Source organism: Eurytemora carolleeae, unplaced genomic scaffold, assembly GCF_000591075.1.
Source record: "Eurytemora carolleeae unplaced genomic scaffold, Eaff_2.0 scaffold1259, whole genome shotgun sequence".
Lineage (NCBI taxonomy): Eukaryota > Metazoa > Arthropoda > Copepoda > Calanoida > Temoridae > Eurytemora > Eurytemora carolleeae.
Genome location: NW_019397147.1, coordinates 49,980 through 73,213, shown reverse-complemented (window position 1 = coordinate 73,213; position 23,234 = coordinate 49,980). Strand labels below are relative to the sequence as shown.

Genomic DNA, 23,234 nt, shown 5'->3' with positions numbered 1-23,234 from the left:
ACTGATATTTTTAATATTATTTCTCCTTACAAAAGTGATATGCGCATTTCTACTGCAAGAAAACTAATAAATGAAATATCAAAATTATAAACTTGTAAACCTTGGATAACGACAATACCTTCCATATTATTGATCAGATAAAGGGTTTGAGAATACCATGGAGAATCTAGTCCCTGAAGGTAATGTTACATAGTCTATACACAACATCCCCCCCTACAGAACTTCTGACCTATTAACTTTCCGACCTACTGCAATATCGGACCTACGACAGATGTTTTTTTTTGTATTTGAGGATTAGGTTAGGTTATGAAGGCCGAGCGCCGAGGCTAGGTGTGTGCTGCGGCCACAAGTCCATTTAGCAGCTGTAAAACCACGTGCTAGTAGGTCGGATGTGTAGTATAGCGATTTGTCGTAGGTCAGAAGTGAAGCCTAGCGTATTTGCGTAGGTCGAAAAGCCGTAACCCTGATTTTAAAAGTAAAATTGTAGAGGTAACACAACCCAAATACCCCTAGTCTAGGCATTTCTTAAATGTGGTCTGCCTTTTTTATGCTTTCAATATTACCGAAGATGTGAATAATTTTGTTCAGATTTTGAAAATTTTGGTTTTATAATAGAATTGAAATTTGAACAAAATTCATAATACCACCGGTCATATTTACAGCACAAATGCCAGAACTTGTAGAATTTTCTGGTTATTTTCTCAAGAATCATACATGTGAACGTAGGTTGACGACTGAAATTATCCGAATAAATTCAAAGTTCAAAGACGACTCTCAGGTCGTCTTGCTTCATGTTTTGTAGGACACCCTGTATGATTAAAAAATTACTAATGTTTTGATTAATTTCTACGTTTTACAGTCTTTACAGCCTAGTTTTGAAGAAAATCTGTATATTATTTAAGCTGCAATAAATTCGTCTGTTTTAATCCTCTGTTTGATAATCATATAACAAGGATCTGGTCCTACTCATAAAATAATAAAAATAAAGAAACTTATTTGTATTATTTTTCTTTTATCTTAGTCATTGAAGGTGTCAGATTAACGACTGAACAGACCACTTTTAAATACAGGGTGTCCCACGAAACATGACAGTTTGCGAATAGTTTAAAACGTCTTCTTCCATTATCTGTATTAGATATAGGCAGGGGTCAATATAATTCCCAAAAAAGCTGATTTTCTCGATCCCAAAATAATTTTTTGCCCCCAATTTTGAAAAAAAAATGCCCCCAATAAATTTGCCCCCAATTAAATAATTTGCCCCCATTTCTTTCAAATTTGTCAATCCCAAATGGGATTGAAAAGGGAATTATATTGACCCCTGGATATAGGGTGTCAAGCGAACGAAACGCGATTCGCGAAAATTTTCGTTTGCATTTCGCGAAACTATATGAAGCGAAAACAACGATTAATTTGCAAAAAAACTTGTGGAATTCTCTGCTCTGAGAGCTCTATATTTGATATTAATAATTTTGATTTTAATAATTTAATATTAATAATTTCTCTTCCTTTACTTTAATAAATGTTTGATGAAGAGAATTTGATTTCTCCAGCTGTCTTTTTGAGTTTTTGTTCGTCCACAAAAGGGAGGGAATCCCCGGACGCCATGAGCCTCCGCCATGCAGACACGAGCCTCCCATACTTACTAGGCAGACCGGGCCTCCACCATGCAGGAAAAGCCTCCGCTGTACCGAACAGCTTCCTTATAATTCTTGGTTTTAAAATGTATTAAAAATGTTTTCATTCTTTTCAACATAGTGGTACAAGACTTTTTCTTAAGATTAATGTTGTTAATTGAATTGTCATGATTTGATTCTTATATTGACGCATAAAGTGGTTTATAAGATATTTACAAAAAAAACATTCCATTCGCAGTAGGAGGCTATTGGAAAATATTGGAAAATTCATTCCTGAATTGAACTTTGTTTATTTCGTTTTAATCTTTGATTTAAGCAATACTTTTTTTGGTTTTTTTTTTTGGGTTTCGGAATATTTGTCGAAATGTCAAATTTTTGAATATCTTAATCTGATAAAAAATTTCAAAAATGGTATCGTTTGAATCTTTTATTGATTATAAAATATCAAACAAAATTACTTTCAGAATTTTATTCTTTAAATGTTCCCTTTTTGCGTAATAAATGTTTTAAGTTTTATAAACCATTTTACTAGTCATAATTAGTCAATATCTATAATAATTGATTAAAATAGTTCTGATCTTTTTTGAATTTGAATTCAGAAACAATAATTACGCGGATCCTTTAATACGGCCATCGTTTGTATTTTAATGATTAAAATTTGTTTTCATAAAATAAAGGGAATTTTATTCTATGCCAATTTGGTAACCAAAATAATCTCACATCAAGAAATTATATTAAAAATAAATTTATTTTTAATCAACATTCACGTTTTATTTTAAGTAATGAATAACTTACTCTATATCAAGAGTCTGCCATGTTTTTAAGTCTGAGTAAGTGTGATTTCTAGGAAGGTAATAAAAAAAATTACGCATTATTTCACACTGACATGACGAAGTGTTAGAATTTTTCCAAGATGATAAATACTGATTATTTAGCAATAGTAAAAAAAAAACATAATTTTTACAAAATATAGGTTTTATTCAGTGGATTCATGATGATTCAGCCTCCCTTCCTTCCGCGTCTTCCCTCCCCCCCCACACACGCAGTAGCTCTACTTTACAAGGAAACTTCTTTATCTTTCAATAAGATTAACAGTTGCTTGTTACCGCTGTCAATCTACACTTGAACACTTCCTCTAAAGAAATACGTGAATTTATTTGAGTTTTTTTAAAACTATTTACTATGGCTGATCTGCGGTGGGCACTTTTATAGGCTCATATTTAAACGGATTACACCAAACTGCTCTTGTTTCTATGTTAATTATGACGAAATCCCTTCTCCCAATTTCTGTTAATTTCAGAAATATTTTTCAACCCCTCACAGACTCTAAACTTTTCAACCCCTCACAGACTCTAAACTTTTCAACCCCTCACAGACTCTAAACTTTTAAAAAATGATTTTTTTTAAATTATTTCCTTCTACAATTTATCTTTATGTTAGACCTATAGTGAAACTCACACCTGATACACCTAACTACTTACAAGGGGGTGCAACAGTTCATTCATCCCACTTCTCAAAGATCAAAATTGGGTGTTGTAGCTAGGATTGTAAATTTATTTTTTGCTTCACCATATTATAAAATATGAATGACAATGTATTCACCAAAATATAAATAATGAGTGACAATATATTCACCAAAATATAAAATATGAATGACAATGTATTCACCAAAATATAAAATATGAATGACAACGTTATCACCAAAATATAAAATATGAATGACAATGTATTCACCAAAATATAAAATATGAATGACAATTTATTCACAATATTATAGAATATGAATGACAACAGATTATAAAATGGCTGAGTTGGATTTGTTAGTTCAACATGGGGGAGATCGTCTTTATATTACCTTCAAACAAATAAAGGTCGAGGGCGTCTCATGGGAATTGATTTCAAAAATGCATAATTTTAGATAAAATCCTTTTTCCTACTTTAAAAGAATTCTAAAGTCAAGGCGTTAAATTAAAAGAATTCTAAAGTCAAGGCGTGAATTAAAAAAAATATCTTCTTAGTTTCATCCTTTTCTTAAAGTTGACTTACATTGTATAAGTTTGTTTGGGTAAATGATAGAATGTCCCAAAAAAATAGGATTTTTTTACAGAATTTAGTCTGACTACTTTTTAATGTAAACATTGATGGCGATATAAGATAAAGGTGTTTTTTCTTACATTTGGATTGTTCAAATCTGAATTCATAATTTTTTTCCAACAAGATTTTGAAGTTACATAATTGGCTGACCACATTTTGAAGTTACATAATTGGCTGACCACATTTTGAAGTTATATAATTGGCTGACCACATTTTGAAGTTACATAATTGGCTGACCACATTTTGAAAATCCCAAAAACACAAGTGTCAGTTGATTTAAAACTGATATAAAATATGAAACAAATTTTGTTTTTTATGCCTTTTTTTGGACACCCTATGGATACTTGATTTTGCTTTTTATATATATAAAGCTGTAACTGGGGGGTAAAAGAATAAGATTGAAAAATAATATTATTCATATTTTTCAGCTTGCAAGGGATAGAACAGTTTTCTTGAAAATACATCTTTTCCCGGGGGTCCATGAAGACTTGAGGAACAGTTTCATTTTACAAGAATTTACATAAGTACTTTTCATCTAACCAAAAAGCAAATCGATTAAAAATGCGATAAGCATTGTTATAAAATTGACATTAAAATTCACTGTGAACAAATTCTAAACTTTTTAATCTTTCTTTGTTAGGTAACTAAACACTCACCATTAAACTAATCCTTAAATCTTTGCAAGGTGTACACCCTTAGGCCATCATAATGCCTAGACTATAAAATTTCTAAGGTCTCCGACACCAGGTTGAACAGATATAGGAATTTTTGCGTCAATTGTTCAGTTTCTCTGAATTGTCCCAAATTAATCAGATAAAGAATGGTGAAAGATTAAAATTGAAAATATTATATCACACAAAATGTTAATTAAAGATAATTTTCCTAAGATTTTCACAAATCTTTGCATTCTAATTCCATCTACCAAAAGAACGTGAACAAAGGTTGAGTTGACACACATCTGGAAAATCCGTTTTTCTTTTCACCCTGTAGAATATCTTTTTGAATATTGGATATGATAAATAATTTAAATCTATTATTCTTAATGAAACTGTTTTGCAGAACAAGATCTATAAACACAAGGCACAAGCAAATAATACTCTTTTATTTATTGATGTTTTTAAAAGAAAATTAGAAATATTTTATAAGAATTGTTCAAGTAAATATTAATATAACTAACTCTAATTCTTTTTTTTAAACAGCCGACAAGATGTCAAAATATCACTAGTGTAAAAAAACATTTTTTCACCATCTGTAGAGGTGGAAAGTTGTGGATTGAAAAAAAATTTAATAGCTCATGAACCGTTGGAAAAGTTAGAGGATTGGTTTTTTTTTCATTTATTCAACATTTATAAGCTTTGAAGTCAAAGTTTCTGCAAAGTATATTGAAATAAAGCTTAACTCTATCTTAACCAAAAGTTCTCGACACGGACTTACGTTTGCGTTTCTTCCACGAGACTTGATACATATTAGGATCTACAGATATTTGATATAAATCGAAAGTTTAGTTTATATTTTCAATATTTGTTTGTTTTAGTTTACAGAAAACTTTTGATGAGACTTTCACATTCTTCCTACCTAAGGAACCAGAAACAAAGAAAATTAAATAGTTTTTTAAAATATATTTGGCTGGTGTCTTTTTCTATATTTTTGTATCCAAACGAACTCAAAAATCCAAAACCGACAAATCCCAAAGTTGAATAAAGGAATTGATTCTTTGCCATAGACTCTTAATTTCTATTCCTATACCTTTGTAAACTGATTGTGTAAACCGTTGAAATTCCAAACCAAGATTATTTGATCTCACAGAATTCATAATTTGAAATATCTTAATCCATACGACATCGGTTTGCAAAGATATAGGGATTAGATAATCGGAGTTTGTTTCAGTGCAATTGCTTATTGTAATATTAAAGCGACTAATTTTAAGTGACCTTCCATTTATAGAGTGGGATGTCTAATTCACGCTCGTTGTACCCTGAAAAGTTTTGTCTGATAAGTGTAATTGCTTTCCATTTTGAAGATTGAATACCTTTAACTTCGGTTGCTCTATACAAGTCTGGTAAAGAAACTAGCTGTTAGAATAAACACTTTTCAAGGTAGAAAACTAGTTGTTAGAATAATCACTTTTCAAGTTAGAAATCTAGCTGTTAGAATAAACACATTTCAAGTTAGAAATCTAGCTGTTAGAATAGTCACTTTTCAAGCTAGAAAACTAGTTGTTAGAATAAACACTTTTCAAGTTAGAAATCTAGCTGTTAGAATAAATACTTTTCAAGCTAGAAAACTAGTTGTTAGAATAAACACTTTTCAAGCTAGAAAACTAGTTGTTAGAATAAACACTTTTCAAGTTAGAAATCTAGCTGTTAGAATAAACACTTTTCAAGTTAGAAAACTAGCTGTTTGAATAAACACTTTTCAAGTTAGAAAACTAGCTGTTAGAATAGTCGCTTTTCAAGTTAAAAATCTAGCTGTTAGAATAAACACATTTCAAGTTAGAAATCTAGCTGTTAGAATAAACACTTTTCAAGCTAGAAAACTAGTTGTTAGAATAAACACTTTTCAAGTTAGAAATCTAGCTGTTAGAATAAATACTTTTCAAGCTAGAAAACTAGTTGTTAGAATAAACACTTTTCAAGTTAGAAATCTAGCTGTTAGAATAAACACTTTTCAAGTTAGAAAACTAGCTGTTTGAATAAACACTTTTCAAGTTAGAAAACTAGCTGTTAGAATAGTCGCTTTTAGAAATCTAGCTGTTAGAATAAACACATTTCAAGTTAGAAATCTAGCTGTTAGAATAAACACTTTTCAAGTTAAAAATCTCGCTGTTAGAATAAACACTTTTCAAGTTAAAAATCTAGCTGTTAGAATAAACACTTTTCAAGCTAGAAAACTAGTTGTTAGAATAAACACATTTCAAGGTAGAAATCTAGTTGTTAGAATAAACACTTTTCAAGGTAGAAATCTAGCTGTTAGAATAAACACTTTTCAAGTTAGAAATCTAGCTGTTAGAATAAACACATTTCAAGGTAGAAAACTAGTTGTTAGAATAATCACTTTTCAAGCTAGAAAACTAGCTGTTAGAATAAACACTTTTCAAGTTAGAAATCTAGCTGTTAGAATAAACACATTTCAAGGTAGAAAACTAGTTGTTAGAATAAACACATTTCAAGGTAGAAAACTAGTTGTTAGAATAAACACTTTTCAAGCTAGAAAACTAGTTGTTAGAATAATCACTTTTCAAGCTAGAAAACTAGCTGTTAGAATAAACACTTTTCAAGCTAAAAAACTAGTTGTTAGAATAAACACATTTCAAGTTAGAAATCTAGCACATTTTAAATCGGATAAAGTTATAAAGGGTATCCTTGCGAATCGGACACCCCTGACCTCTTCAAATGGAAGATCATTAAAGATTTCCAATAACAGTCCCTTTAAAATCAAACATTGTTTGATTCTGCAGGAGAAACTAATGTCTAAAAGTTTGGACGTCGAGGTCTTTGGATTCAACTCTATCGGTGAGGAAAGCTTAGGTAAGAATTTGTAACAAAATCACATGTTTCCCAAAAATAGTGTTGGGTTACTTTTTAACTATAAATGAAAGGTTGAAAAGGTTCTCTGTATTTTCTTCAGCTCCTTCAGCCCACGTTCTCAAAAATCTAAAAAAAAACTTTAAATTCAGGAGGATTAGGATCAGTCTATATTTAAATTTTTACAGAAATTCTGCATTTACAAAATGGAGAAAGCTTTTCATCAAAGAATGATTTGTGATAAAGAAAACTCTCAGCAAACAAACCCTGATTTTCAATAATTTTTCCGATTCATTTACATAGAATTGGACAGAACAGAGATTAGAATAGAATTGGACAGAACAGAGATTAGAATAGAATTGGACAGAACAGAGATTAGAATAGAATTGGACAGAACAGAGATTAGAATAGAATTGGACAGAACAGAGATTAGAATAGAATTGGACAGAACAGAGATTAGAATAGAATTGCACAGAACAGAGATTAGAATAGAATTGCACAGAACAGAGATTAGAATAGAATTGGACAGAACAGAGATTAGAATAGAAGGGAAATAAAACTATCCCTCGGTATGAATTTGTTCAGTCCCTTTGAGCCTGGAGGTTTATGATCCCTGGACAAATCCGATACAATTTCTTCTTTTCATAAAGTTCATAAAGTTTATGCTGAAATTAACTCGGGAATACATGACAGGTTGTCAGAGATAGACTTAGAGAAAATGAAAAAAATTTCAAGAGTTTTTTCTTTCTTTCTACTTTTCTATAAAAAGATGTTCCAGGGCCCAAAAGGTTATATTGTACCAATGTGTGAAAAACACCTGCAGTATGGAATTAGTACAACAGAATGACGGTTTTACACTTTTTTGACTGAATTCCACTCTGTTCTCTTTAACTAGGAGGGAGACGAGTGAGGTTTGCTGAAATGGATTTAGAAAATGGAAATATTCTCAGCTGGAAACTCAGGGATATAAAATAAAATTATCATCCGGATAATTGACACGTAATTTCGAACTGTACATACATACATTGTACAATTAACAATTCACTAAAAATGTTTTTATTAGACCTTTTATCGGGTTTTAAATTGGTCATTTTAAAGGGACTGCAAGCGTATTTCAAGGGGGACTTCCCAAGTGACAATTTCCCAAGAACACTTTAGGATACTGTTGTCAATTTAAGTAGTGAAGGGTATACTTGAAATCTATTAAAAATAAAAAAAATGTGTTAGTTCTGTATTTTAAAATAAGAGGCAAGGATGTTAAATGAATATAAAGGGATAAGAGTGGAGAATAATTTGATTTAAAAGGTCAAATTGTAGAGTGACAATATTTAAGATATTTTCATAAATTGTAAATTTATTAGTACTGCATGAATTTTCAAATACGAGAAGCAAAGATTTTTTTCTAACAAAGATAACAGTTTAGAAAAATTAGATATAAATGGTGAAATTGCGGAATGGCTATTTTTAAACATTTTTGTAAATTGTAAAGGAATTGAGTCTTTGTCACAAACTCGTTCTTTCTAATCCCTATATCTTTGGAACCCAATGATGTTAACCTTCGATATTTCTAACTACAGGGTTTATAAAATCAGAGTTTGTTTCAAAGACTCAATTCCTTTATTAACATACTGCATTTTCAAATAAGAGAAGCAAAGATTTTTTTTAAAACAAAGATTTTATTTAATAATTTGATTTTATCTATATTATCATGATAGTCCTGCCAACCAAGAAACCACGACAGGAAACTTTAGCGAGGTTTGTTTAATCGAGGATAATATAGCAGCAGAGGATGGAAAGGATGCTCTAGGTAGAGATGGGCATCGATTATTGAACGAACACAATTTTTGAAAACGAACGAAATTTTTCGTGGAAAAGGGTGTCGCACAATAGCACAAAAAAACGCACAATAGCCGAACAAAATTGGATCGGCAAGAGAAATAAGAAATTTACGTTTTTTTAAATTAACCAAAACAACGAACGATTTAAAGTCGTTCGACCGAACTTGAAAAAACGGTAGTTTTTTTTTTGCTGAACGAAGGATTTTTTGGAATAAAATTAAAAAAACGATTGTTTTTCACTGAAAAAACGATTTTTCCAAAAGATTTAGAAAAAACTATTGTTTTTTAGTGATTTTTTGGAACAACATTGTTAAATCCGAGTCAACGATTTTTCCGAACAAAAGAAAACAACGATCGTTCAATGAACAAAATAAAAAAGTCGAAAATTAAAAAAGTGACCCTCTCTAGCTCTAGGAGCAGATCAAACTATTAATATTGACGAGGAAGATGGTCTAGAGCTTATGAAGGATTCTACTTCAGACTCTTCTGATTCAGATTTAGGTAAATTCTGAACACAGACTGAAAAATATGAAAATGAAAATATAAGTGAAAATGATCACTTATCATTAACCCTATATCTTTGCAAACTAATCACGTCAAAAAATTCTGCTATATCATGGAGAAAATTAATGGTTTACACCACAGGTTGCAATGATCTAGAGTTTGAGGTGAATAATCAGCTCCTTTAACTGATTGTTAACAGTTGTTAATTTTCTTAATCTAAATTAGTGAAAAACATAAAAACTTAGTTTTTTATTGTGATTATCAGATAAAGTAGTTTTCTAATAGTTTAATATTGTTGTTTTTGGTAGAAACCAAATAGTATTTCTATTACTTGATAATATTTTCGTTTTTTTCTCATAACAAGTCGTATTTTCTGTTTATCTAGAACTTTGAAAAACATAATTTTATTTAAAATGATATTTAGTTTGTTTAGAATAATAAATGAACATTTCTGATAAATTATAAATTATGCATTTCGTCTAATATTTTTCAAATTAAGCGTTTTATTTGTTCCTTTCCAAAAAGTTCTGAATGAATTTATTTTTATTAAAATTTTCTGTTTTGATGATTAATCTTTTGCAAAAGTTTTACTGGTTCTTGAACATTTTTTTAACATAATTATTTCTTTTTAATTATTTTCTCTTGTTTCCCAATCAAGGCAAAAAGTTTGCAATGAATGGGCAAGCTTCTTTCATACTGCGATACAAATAGATTTTACATTCTTAATCCATAGTGCATACAGTTGTAGCGATAAGCTATAGCTAGATTCGAAATACCGAAACTTTCAATATCTTAAGACTTTTAAAAGGTTTTACATTCAACGATTAAAAAATTATATTCTGTAGAATTGTTCTTTTACAGAACATGCAAATTTGTCATCCTAGGTGAAAATAATGGGGTAAACACGGACCAAAACTATCGTTTTTGTCTTTTATTTGCTTCTGTTTGATAAATGCTAACTTCTTCAAAAACAGTTTTAAAATATTGAAACCTTCTCATATTGTCGTAAAACCTTTTAAAAGTTTAAAACATTAAAAGTTTTTAAAACTAATCTGGCTATTTGCCCATCCCCATATATACAAGTGAGGATGAAGGGTATGTGTACATAAAATATGTACACTGTACATATTTTACTGTGACGTATTATGACCTCTAGATGAAACCATTAACTGGAGAACCCATGGCGTTGCCTATGTTCAAATTTTAGTCCTAGTTACTCCCGCCGTTTACCCGCGATTGGTGTTAGATTATGATTTTATCGGTCGTGACAAGCGTTGGCGTTGTTTCTTTTCTTTAGCAGTTTAAGTACAGGGTTACCCACAAAGGATAAGACTGCAAAGACATTACAATTATAATTAAACAGGGCTGCCGCTTTAGTAATTGTAAATTAGAGGTACAGTCCAACCTAGGACCATAAAGGTTGGCCCATCTCAGATATGCAAATGCACACCGGGTGTACGTAAAGGTTAAATAAAAAGTCCTCTATTGTTATTAAAGTATGAAAAGCCCTTTTTTTGGGGGGGGGGGGGGGCTAAATAAGAACTATGTTTATAGTTGCAGTTAATTATAAATTTGAGAAAACAGACAATAAAGATTCGGTACAATCCTCCTTGAAGTCTCGTTATTGGTGGGTAACCCAATATGTCACAGCTAAATGTGATAATAAACCCTATTTATTTCACCTTTCGTTTCATTTTGGTTTAGATGATACAGAAGCTGTCGGAGAGAAAATTACAAGTCTTCCAGATTTAAACAGGAACCAATACTTTGTACTGAAACAGGAACCAATACTTTGTACTGAAATAGGAACCAATACTTTGTACTGAAACAGGAACCAATCCTTTGTACTGAAACAGGAACCAATACTTTGTACTGAAACATGAACCAATACTTTGTACTGAAACAGGAACCAATACTTTGTACTGAAACAGGAACCAATACTTTGTACTGAAACAGGAACCAATACTTTGTACTGAAACAGGAACCGATACTTTGTACTGAAACAGGCACCAATACTTTGTATTTAGACAGGAACCAATACGTACTTTGTATTGAAACAGGAACCAATACTTTATACCGAAACAGGAAGCAATGCTTTGCACTACCNAACCCCCCCCCTGCTTCTATATTGCGACAATGAATTTTCAAATAATAACATATTTTTTAATAAAAATTGCAATTTTAGTATTTATTTAGAATCCCTAAATCTTATGTTTATGTCCTTGAGAAATATTATTTTCTCCTTGAATCTGAATTGAAAGTAAATATTAAACAATGCTGAAAGATAAAATGACTAGGCTAAACAAACACTCATACTTCCAAGTCTTGTGTAACATTTTTAATAAAAAACTTAATACATGAATATATATATAAAGAATAGAGATAAATGTTTTATTTTTAGGTAGGTGATTATAATTGATAATAATTGGCAATACACTATACAACAGACAACCGATAGATTACAATAATAAAACATATTGTACATTAATCCGGGGGCCCTAATTATTAAAAAAATTAAATTAAATTAAAGATTTTAAAAAATATTTCATAAAAGCTTGGGAATTTGGGAACCAAGCTTTCCCCATTCCTACCGATAAAAGTTGAGACGTCAAATCGACTTACACAATTTAAAATTTTTAAAACATTGGTTTCTGAGTCCAGGAGGCTTAAAACTGTTATCCAAGAGAACAGAAGGATGGAAGGAGATGAGGAGATAGCATTCAACCTAAACCTAGAAATGCAGAATATGTCCAAGGTAAGGAGATGAGAGGAGATAACATTCAACCTTAACCTTGAGGTGCAGAATATGTCCAAGGTAAGGAGATGAGGAGATAACATTCAACCTTAACCTTGAGATGCAGAATATGTCCAAGGTAAGGAGATGAGGAGATAACATTCAACCTAAACCTTGAGATGCAGAATATGTCCATGGTTAGGAGATGAGGAGATAACACTCAACCTAAACCTGGAGATGCAGAATATGTCTAAGGTAAGGAGATGAGGAGATAACGTTCAACCTTAACCTTGAGATGCAGAATATGTCCATGGTAAGGAGATGAGGAGATAACATTTAACCTTAACCTGGAGATGCAGAATATGTCCAAGGTAAGGAGATGAGGAGATAACATTCAACCCTAACCTGGAGATGCAGAATATGTCCATGGTAAGGAGATGAGGAGATAACATTTAACCTTAACCTGGAGATGCAGAATATGTCCAAGGTAGGTAACACAGTAGAAGGATAGAAGGAGACGATGAGATGTCCAAGATATTTAACTGTGGTTCCGGGCCGACCAATGTGCAACTATATCAATTTGCACAGTATAAAGTATTAAGATAAATGTGAAAAGTGTTAAACAGGGTGTCCCATGAAACATGACAGTAACAACATGACTTTAATGTCGTTTGTAATCTTTGAATAATTTGTGGCATTTACTCGTAAGCCTAGTTTTAAAATTAATAATCACATAAAAATCTAGTTTTGGCTTATACAAAATGTACAGTCTGCCTTATTTGTGCATCACGCCGGAATTATTGACAGCTCAAAAAAAGGCAGACCACATTTAGGAAATGTCAGGAGAAAGAGAGTAAGTCATACATGTAAAAATAGGTTGAAAAACAGATGCCGCAAATAATTTCAAAGATGTGAGACGGCCTTCAAGTCGTCTTTTTTACTGTCAAGTTTTGTGGAACTGTAGGGTACATATGCAATAAAACAGAGACCTTTGTGATTATGGCTTTGCCATCTTTACATGGAGGGTCACTTGAAGTTATGCTTACAGTTTCTTTAACTTAATGGATTTTTAATTACACAGATTATTTTGAAAGATTTTCAACTGAAGTTTTTCAAATCTTAATTCATTGTTTTCAAGATTTACTATGATTTTCCTGTATGAGAGATAAGCTTGATATTCCCTTAGTATTCAGTAGTTTGTTTATTCAATATTTTTTCTAATCTATTTTTAACAAAAACTAAGAAAATAAATATGTCATACTAAGGTTAAACTTTAAGGTCAAATCATCTCTACGAGACAGTGTAGGACCAAAACCTCTAAAATCTTAAAATCACGATACTTCCTAACACAATACTTCCTAACACAATACTTCCTAACACAATACTTTCTAACACAATACTTCCTAACAAAATACTTCCTAACACAATACTTTCTAACACAATACTTCCTAACACAATACTTCCTAACACAATGGGGGAAAATATTTTCAGACGGGAAAGAAGCACGTACAAAACATTTCCTTACAGAACGTTTTCTTACCAAAGGTTTTTTACAAAATGTTTCATACACAAAAATTTTTCGCCACCGGGTCCTTACAAAACATTTTCTTTCTGAATGTTTCCTCACAAAACGTTTCCTAAACAACACGTTTCCTAATTTGTAATGAAAGGTTTTGTAAAGAGACGTTTTGTAGCAGGAAACGTTTAGTGGCAGGAAACGTTTGGTGGCAGGAAAGGTTTTGTGTTTGAAACGTTCAGTAATAAACCGTTCAGTGAAAAACGTGCAATGAGGAAACGTTCATTAAGTAAAGTTGTGTAGGTTCTCCAAAATAAATACCTCTGAAATAATTATATATCCTTCTGTTCACAGCTTCTGAATTTTTAAATGTGTTCTTGACATTTTTTGCAGTAAAATATTTTTTATAAATATTTATAAAACTGAACTTTTATTTCTATTTGTGTTTCAATTTTAACACCGTTAATGTTTACCAGCCGCTCATTTCTAAATTTTGTTATCAATCCCTTTGATTTAGGAGTTTATTGAATTGAACAACATCGTGACTAAACTAGAGATCCAGATCCAGGAGGAGACGAGGGGGAACACAGTCCTCCAAGAGAAGATAGAGATGAACAAGAACAAGATGATGCTCCGGGGCAATAAGGAGAAGGAGCTACACCAAAAGATACTTGAAAAGAATCAGGTAAATGATTTATTATTTTTTAATTCTATTTCTTAAAGGGAGTGTTCACAAAAATGAAAGGGGTATAGGCTTACGGCGAAAAATAATCGCTTTCGATCGCTACTTATCTTACTTCTATCTGTTGCGTGTATGAGAAAATTATTAAAAACGACTTATACTGAAGAACGGGCGTCCATACAAATTCAGAAAATTGCAATATACGACTCGGAGAGTAAAAAATCATTTTAATTCCAAACAAATCATTCAGAAATTACAGCCTATAGTCGTCGATTATTTTTCGACGCATTCGTATATATTTAATATTTCATATTTTTTTTCATTTGTTTTGTATACAATGATTACACGCGGCAGATACACCTAACGGAAAACATGTTGTTTTAAGTCTTTAGAGGATCATGAATGCAAGATAAAGGATTAAACACATTCCGTATAGTCGTCTCTGAGAGCTCATCCTGTAGGATTCGTAATGCAAATCATGACCAAAATTTAAGTATTTAAACAAGAAGTTTGAGTACTCAAATATTTTAATAATTGATGAAAGTTGTCTGGTCTCAAAAATTACTCCACAAAAAATCGTTAAAGTAGGAAATTTGTTTATATTTCAGGGTCAAAGTTTAGTGTCGAAAAAGCAAATACATTTTAAAATATTTTTTTTTAAAAATATGTTTTGGGCAGGATTATGCTGGAAGTGTGACTAAGCTGGAGGACATAAAGCTGGAGGTGGAGAGGAAGAAGAAGGAGAACGTGAACCTGAAGGAGGACCTGGAGAAGATACAGCTGGAGTTGGTAGAGAGGATTGCATTAAAGGAACAGTCGACCAAATTTCAAGTCTTCATTTAAACAGAATCGATGATTCACAATGGTACTCGATATATCTTAACCTAACCTACAAAATGCTAAGTTATTTTTATTTTCAATTGCATGTTTGAGAGACAACGAAACAAATTTTTAAAAAAATTATCGGCAATATCTCCCTTTATGTAAGTCCGATAAAGGGTAAAAGGTACGATTGTGAATCGGACAGGTTCCTTTTTTAAAGGTTTAGGGTCATTTGAAAATACGTTGACAGTCCCTTTAAAGAATGTTGAGGATAAGATGGGATCCTGGTTTGAGAACCTGGAGAACATTAAGGAGGGACGAGATTACAATCCTAATCAGTTCTCAGATCTCCTAGGCAATCCATGTCACAAGCTCAAAAATACAATTATACGAATTTTGATTTTCTAACTTTGTTTTGACAACTCACAAATAACCCCTGAAAGGTCAGGTAAAATTACAAAAATGTTTACTCAAAATTTTTTTTTTTTCTTCAAAATTCCAATATTTTTTCTCATGGTGTTTTGAAAATTTCACGGGCAACGTCAGGCACTTTAGTTTACTTTAATGCAGACATAAAGCGCTCTTGAAACCCAGAAGCTGCATTTTACTAGCTATGTGCGCCTTTGGGCGCACTTTGTGCAATTTAAAATGATTTATGCAATTTTAAAAAATACTAAAACACGTGTAGAAGTCTCGCATAGCAATTTTAAAATCAACTTTTTTCAGATGGAAAGTCATTTCCTTGTAAATATTAATTAGTTTCCAAGTTAAAAAAAATGTTAGAATCCGCCTTATCAAAAACTTACAAACATTAGTAGCAGTTCTTGGAAAAAAGAAATATTAGCTTTCCAACTTTTGGATAAATAATTGAGGTTGCAAGAAACTGAAATTTGTTTTTGTTTTTATCAAACAAACAATTATAAATTTTATGTTGAATAAAAAATATTTAACGACGATTCAAAAATTGATTTTTTTTTCAAAACACTTTTTGTTGTATCAATACAAAACTTAACCAATGTATTTTCGTTGCTGATTTAAAACTTCACAACAGTGTGGCAGAGCTTTTCGCATCTATACTTTTATATACCACAGCATTGTGGTAGGCTTTCCGCCCAAAAAAATACAAGATTTCTACAGCAGTAGAAAATAGCTTTTCGCTTTGTAAATATTTAGCTATGTTCTACAGCAGTAGAAAAAGCTTTTGCGCCTAAATTGAACTAAAATTTTAAACTTCAAGAAAAAAAAAACATGGATTGTTGTAGAGAGTGAACTGGCGAACATTAGAGAGATGATTGATAAACTTAACTCCGGGGTTCAAGAGAAACATGCTCTACTCCTCAAGGACCTGGAGATGCAGAAACCAACCCAACCTCAACCATCAAACAGAACCAACGAGGAGGACGATCTTAAGAAGAAATTAGGAAAGATGGAAATATTTTTGTTTTATGAAAACAGGAAATTTTATAATTTAACGGAAATCTATCAATGGAGTTCGAATTTTAATTGTTTTGCTAAAATGGTTTGCATTTCATGAAAATTCAATAAATTTTGAAGATTTCTTTTATTTTCAAAATATAAAAGGTCTGCATTTTATTATTTTGATAAACAAAACAATTAAAATTTAATGCTGGTACAGGGTGTCCGGGTCCCACGAAACATGACAGTTGGTAAATAGATTAGAATGTCTTCTAACATAATTTGTTAAGTTGTTTGATACCAAAGACAATAATATTAATATTAATAATATTATTTTGGAGTCATGTTGTATTAAAATTGATTTCAAAGTAAATATATTTAAACAAAAGATTTGTTTCACGAAATAAACAGCAAATAGAAAATATCTCATACAGAATAGGGAAGACGACATTCATAACTATTTATCACTGCCATTTTTCATGGGACACCTACAGTTGATGATTTTTTCTAAAACTAAGACATGGTAAAAAACTGTAATCCCAACATGACCTTTTACAAATCTAATTGTAAATCAGATATATAACTGATCAACGACAAAATAGCATAGTTTAGCCATGCTAATAATTGAGATTGGAGACCATTATTTCGTAATTTCAAGTGACCCTCCATTTAAAGATCAAATTCACAACGGTACTTAAAAAAACTTTGTCTGATGAAAAATGATTGAAATATCCTAGCTATTCTATATAAAAATTTAATACTTTAAACTGAGGCTTCTCTGTCAAAGGTTTTTGCGTATTTATGCACAAAGCCAATCCATAGGAAATGCCAGATTTCATCACTTATCAAGAAACAAATATCAAGAATGAAAACCCCTTATTGCGAATTCGAATAAAGGTTATATTAGGGTACCGTTGCGCATCGGACATATGGTAGCTCACATAAAATCTCTTACAGTCTGAAATATTATTTGTATCTGATTGAGTAGAAGAACTCCTGGCAGAGAAGATAAGTTTAAAAATGAAGATAAAAGAACTTGAGTTCAATAAGACGGAGGAGAATCAGATCTTCAAATCTAAAATACAGGAATGGAATCTTACAAACCAAGATTTAAGAATTATATATTTAAGTTAAATCAGTCTTAAAAGGTTGAGTGCATTACTGGAGCAAGATGTCGTCATGACAAACTCCTAAAACAGAACAAACTCCGGATGTACATATACATGCAAAAATCGTGTATGATTGCGGACAGATTTTTAATAAAAGCTTGTAATATATTTACAAGTTGTTTTAGCAAAAATCTGGCAGTACAGAATTGTCTATAAGAGTAAATTTTGTTGATCTCAGTAAATTATGATTTTTTCCTATGCGTTCAGATAGAGAAGTGTGATACATGTCCATAGTCTAACTCTTTAACGTCCATCTCGTAACACAAAATTTGACCTCTAACTTTAAAATTTAAGAATTGAAAAAAGGAAAGAAGTTTGAGCACTCTATTTCAAACCGTTCTTTAGGTGTGGAAGAAAAAACAACACAGGGGGGGGGGCGGATTGGTAAACCCTCTCCCATCGTAATAGGGTTAATGTTAGTTTTATTCGTGGGTAATGCTAAAAATTACGTTCATAAATACTAATCATATGCCCGGTTGTGTAGTGTGTACTGCCTTTTAAAAGATTTCTAGAATGAAGAAAACAAACTTTTTTCTTGGGCAAAATTGTTTACTTTTAATATCTCCTGGGGCCTTTTGAGTTGCCACAAATAAAGAAATTGAATCTTTGCCACAAACTCCGATTTTCTGATCCCTATATCTTTGCAACCCAATAATGTAGACCTTAGATTATTCAAACTATGAAATCTGTCAGGTCAAATAATCTAAGTTTAAAATGTCAAAAGTTTAGGGCATCCGGCTTCAAAGATGCAGGGATTAGAAAATTTGAGTTTGTGGCGAAGACTCAATTCCTTTGAACCTATTTGAACGTCGTGACGTTTCTTTGAAACAGACTGACAAACATGTCAAATTTTCTCAAAATAATTTAGTAAGAATCCACGTGAAGGCCCTGGACCAGATTCAAGCCTACCTATCCGAGGAGAGAGAGGAGATGAGACAAAAGCTAAACCCGTCCTTCTCCCCCTCCTCACCAACACACCAGGAGATTCAAACCTCGGCTAGAATACTAGATAGAGAGATCAAACATTTAGGTGAGTTTAACAATATCTACAGGGTTACCAACAAAACAGAGACTGTAAAGACGACTCAAAACTCTAAAGATCTTGATTTTCGGTTTTTGCAGTTGTATATTTTGATGGTTTACCACAGAAATAAGCAAATTTTAGAACGGGCTAAACAAAATCCGTACACACGTCTCTAAAGTCTCATCCTTTGTGGGTAACCCTGTACAAAGTACACTTCAAAGAAAGTACATTTTTAGATTTTTTTCTCCAAAAAATCAGATGTTAAGGTTTCTGACAGAAAATTTTTTAAAAACTTCTGATCGAATATTTGTGCAGTAGGGTTTGATTAACATATGATTGTAAAAAACGAAACATTTTGGCTTCCTGGATCCGGAAAAATATGCAGATTCACGGATCCGGATCCAAGGGACAAAATTATAACCAAACCTATTAAAAAAAAGCTTTTGATCTCAAAACGCAAATCTTACATATATTACCAATAAGAAATAACTAAAATCTTTCTAATTTCTAATTAATTCATCAAGTTTAAGCAAAAGACAAAAAGATTTAAAATATTTGAAATTTTTTCATTTGTTAAATAATCAGTAAATCTTGTAGAAGTATTCCCGTCCTGGATCCGGATCCGCATCATAACAAAATGGAAAACTAAATATTGATTTACATAAATTACATATTTTTTTTCAGAGAGTGGAGAACTGGGAGAAAAGCAGAGAATGGCCTCACAGCTCATTGCAGATATTCACAATTCTGCAAACCCTTCAACATAAACTTTTTTTACAAAAAAAAATTAAATTTACAAAATGTTCCTAAAACTTTTTAAGACTAGTGCCTCAAGCTTGGGCATTGTTTTTTATTATGGCCATGTTGATTCATGAAGTATTCAAGAATATTCAAGAACAATAATCATTCATCTTCTTTCATCAAAAAGAATTAGAGCAGTAGTTCTAGTTAATAATACTTAATCTCAGATTACACTGGTACTGGATGTTTTACTAATAAATGCACTTATACAACTAATAAAACTAAAGTTCTTATTATCTAAATTTAACAATAAAAACTGATAAATTAATTGTTTATTTATATTTCAACTATTTTAATGTAATGAAAATTGTTTCTTCAATGTCCATTGGTATATTTTTACAAGACCTCATTCATCAGTATTCACAGAATAAAAGATTAATTTAACAAATATTTGCAATATGCATTATACAAGCTGTATTGCAGTGTATAGTATACATGATTATTTAACAAACAAATATATATTATATAAACAAACTGTATCAAAAATTACTATGGAGTTGATTTTTTAACAAGAACACTTGCTTCAAACTTTAATATCTTTGCATATAATATGGCACTAGGTCGCAAAGAAATAAGGATTCAAAAATCAGAGTTTGAGAGTATTAATTTTATTGTAGAGATACATAGTTGTTTTAAATCTGAGCATTCTCAGGTACAAAATACAAAAATAGGCCAAGAGAGGTAATTCTTATTTCTATTCTTTATTCTTAGGTACTAAAGTCTTATTTCTAAGAAGGGTGTCACAATGGGAATTTAGACTCAAACTGTAAATCATTTTAGATTTCTGATAATTGATAAATGATCAAAAAATTATTTTAGCAAAAATAATATCATCCCCCCCTCCCCCTGGAGACCCAGAGGAGGGGAGGGGAAGGAAAAAGGGAAGGGAAAGGGGAAGAAAAAGATAAAAGAAAATGGGAAAGAAAAAGGGTGAATAAAGGGAGAAAAATGAAAGGAAAAGGGGAAGAAGAAAGGAAAAGGGGAAGAAGAAAGGAAAAGGGGAAGAAGAAAGGAAAAGGGGAAGAAGAAAGGAAAAGGGGAAGAAGAAAAAGAAAGGAAAAGGGGAAGAAGAAAGTAAAGGAAAAGGGTAACAGAGGAAGAAAGGCAAGGATGGGGATGGGGGAAAGGTAGGGAGGGGGAAGGATGGGAAGTAAAGTAAAAGTAAAAAATTATTTATTTATGAAATATAACAAAAACATACAAAATAAAGTGTTTCAGGAGAAAATATTTAAAAACCTCTAAAAGTAGAGGTTGTGGGAATATTTCCCCCCAATTCTAAAAAAAATATAAAACTAAAAATAAAAGGAAAAGGAAAGTATAAGGAAAGTTACATATTTATTGTTTATACTATATTTAAATTAGTGGTGGATTGTTAATATTTTTTGACGATGAACTAACAACTTTTAGAAATAAAAATTAAACATTTATTTGTAATGTTAAAAAAAAAGTAAAAAAAAAGCTTTATGGAGTGTGAAAAAGATATAGGTTCTATGAAAAACGGGCATTTTTAAGCATCTTTTTTATTCGCGCTGATTTTTGACATCCTTTATGTTTGATTATATTTTTTACTCATATTAATCTTTTTATTCTTTTCTATGTAAAATCGTCTTTGGTTTCTTCGATTCTTTTGCAAACATAGCATGTGTTAGAATTAAAACGTTCTGCTGATAAAAATCTTCTATTAAATTCTGTTTAAAATTCGAAATAAGATTGATATTTGTTAAAAGCTTAGAAAAGTGTCGTTTATTTTCATACCATATTTTAGGGAAATTGTGAGGAGGGAGCAGTCCAATTTTAATAGATTTTATTCTAGGAATATAAAAATCGTTTCTGTTTCTAAGATTTGCGTTTTTGATATTTTTTGATATATGAAATCTTTTTTAAATGTTGGGGGTAATTGATCTCCTTTTAATTGAAATAAAAATTTTATTACATTAAAAATTCCTAATTTTCTGAAGGGGAGTATGTTTAAAGCCCAAAAAGCTTCCGCTGTGTGACTTATTCTAGGTAACCCCATCAAAAGACGTATAGCTTTCTTTTGCAATGATTCTATCTTATCAATATTTTTGTTTGAAGTTAGCATTAGGAATGTTGAACTAAATTCTAAATGGGAGTGGAAAAAGGAGTAATAGAGCAATTTCATGGTTTCAAAGCTTAAAAAGTTTTTCATTTTTTTCAAAGCATAAAGTGAAAAAGTTAACCGCTTGTATATCTTTTTAAAATAGTCATTAAAGTTCAATTTTGTGTCCAGCCATATTCCCAAGAATCTCACTGAATCTGTTTCTTTTATTCGTTCAATTTTTCGTGCAGATTCTCCTAATTAAAGAAAACCTCAGGACAGTCGTTTTGTGCATTTAGAGAATTTGAAAATAAAATTGCATTAGTTTTCTCAAAGTTGATAGTAAGTTTATTAGACATGTACCAACAAGTTATTTTTTCTAATTCTTTATTTATTGTGTCTGCTAGAGTATTCAAGTTTTTACATTTTGATGCCACATTTGTGTCGTCGGCAAAGGCTAAACTGAAAAGTGTGTTAGATTGAAAGAAGTCATTTACATATATAATGAACAGTAAACAGCTTAGACTTGATCCTTGAACAAGACCCATCTCTAATATTTCGACTAAGTCCGAGAAGGTACCATTTATATTGACTTTTTGCCCCTGCCCCGTAAGTAAGATTCAAACCACTGTAATGTGTTGCCCCTAATTCCTGCGTTGTCAAGCTTTTTTAGAAGTATCTTGTAATCAATACAGTCGTAAGCTTTAGAAATATCTAGCATGATAAGTCAAACAAATTCATTATTATTTAGTGCGCTGAAAATATAGTTTAAAAGCTTAGTAATTGCTTGCATAACATTGCGTCCTGGCGAAAAACCAAATTGATTTGTTTTAAAAAAGTTATTTTTGTTGAGAAATGAAAGCATTCGTTTATGCAGAATTTTTTCCAATATTTTAGAAAATCCGTTGATTAATCCAATTGGACGAAAATTGGATAAGTCGTCTTTTTTATCTTTTTTAAGAATAGGAATTGGAATTGGAATTGGAATTGGACATTTTCCAACAATTAGGGAATACACCTGTCTCAAGGCTTAAATTACAAATGTAAGATAAAGCAGGGGCTATTTCTGTAGATATGTTTTTAAGCAATTTTCCTGAAACTCCATTAATATCCTCAGAGGTTTTGTTTTCGAGTCTTTCTAATTCTTTCATTATTTCTACTGGATCAGTTGGAAAATAAGCAAAAGAATGGATGGAGGAGGGCGGAAGGAATTCGGAAAAATCTTTATCTACTTTAGGAATAGCTTCTGCTTTAGATTGGCCAATAGATGAAAAATATTTATTGAACTCATTAGCAATAATAACTTGATCTGAGATAATTGAGTTTTCCGTCTTAATGGAGTCAATTTTGATTGAACTCTGGTTGGGCTTGTTTCCCATCCCTGTAATGTTTTTTAATGTATCCCACATTTTCTTAG

General features: G+C 31.3%; 1 protein-coding gene across 4 annotated transcripts; it reads left to right on the top strand.

Annotated features, from left to right (window-relative positions):
* The first annotated feature begins 3,397 nt into the window (after positions 1 to 3,397).
* LOC111712332 (structural maintenance of chromosomes protein 4) lies at positions 3,398 to 20,616 on the top strand. Of its 4 annotated transcripts, none has more exons than XM_023486908.1 (17): positions 3,398 to 3,505; positions 4,157 to 4,218; positions 4,785 to 4,808; positions 5,263 to 5,308; positions 7,186 to 7,255; positions 8,148 to 8,214; positions 8,968 to 9,059; positions 9,499 to 9,591; positions 11,299 to 11,350; positions 12,256 to 12,349; positions 14,362 to 14,529; positions 15,205 to 15,336; positions 15,610 to 15,703; positions 16,611 to 16,769; positions 17,753 to 17,850; positions 18,819 to 18,963; positions 19,642 to 20,616. In XM_023486908.1, the coding sequence occupies exons 1-17, from the start codon at positions 3,419 to 3,421 to the stop codon at positions 19,722 to 19,724; spliced, it is 1,566 nt and encodes a 521-aa protein (XP_023342676.1). In that variant the 5' UTR covers positions 3,398 to 3,418; the 3' UTR covers positions 19,725 to 20,616. The 4 variants fall into 4 exon arrangements, with proteins under 4 accessions (XP_023342676.1, XP_023342678.1, XP_023342677.1 ...); XM_023486910.1 differs by having other exon boundaries at positions 4,157 to 4,221; positions 4,788 to 4,808; positions 9,505 to 9,591; XM_023486909.1 differs by having other exon boundaries at positions 4,157 to 4,221; positions 4,788 to 4,808; positions 15,205 to 15,328; positions 15,602 to 15,703.
* Positions 20,617 to 23,234: the final 2,618 nt, after the last annotated feature.

Excerpts from the sequence above, each read along its gene's own strand:
- LOC111712332 (XM_023486908.1), top strand. The coding sequence starts at position 3,419 with ATGACAACAGATTATAAAATGGCTGAGTTGGATTTGTTAGTTCAACAT. Across the intron at positions 4,809-5,262 it reads ACAAGATCTATAAACACAAG|TTTACAGAAAACTTTTGATG; the intron begins GCACAAGCAAAT and ends TGTTTGTTTTAG. Across the intron at positions 18,964-19,641 it reads TAGAGAGATCAAACATTTAG|AGAGTGGAGAACTGGGAGAA; the intron begins GTGAGTTTAACA and ends ATTTTTTTTCAG.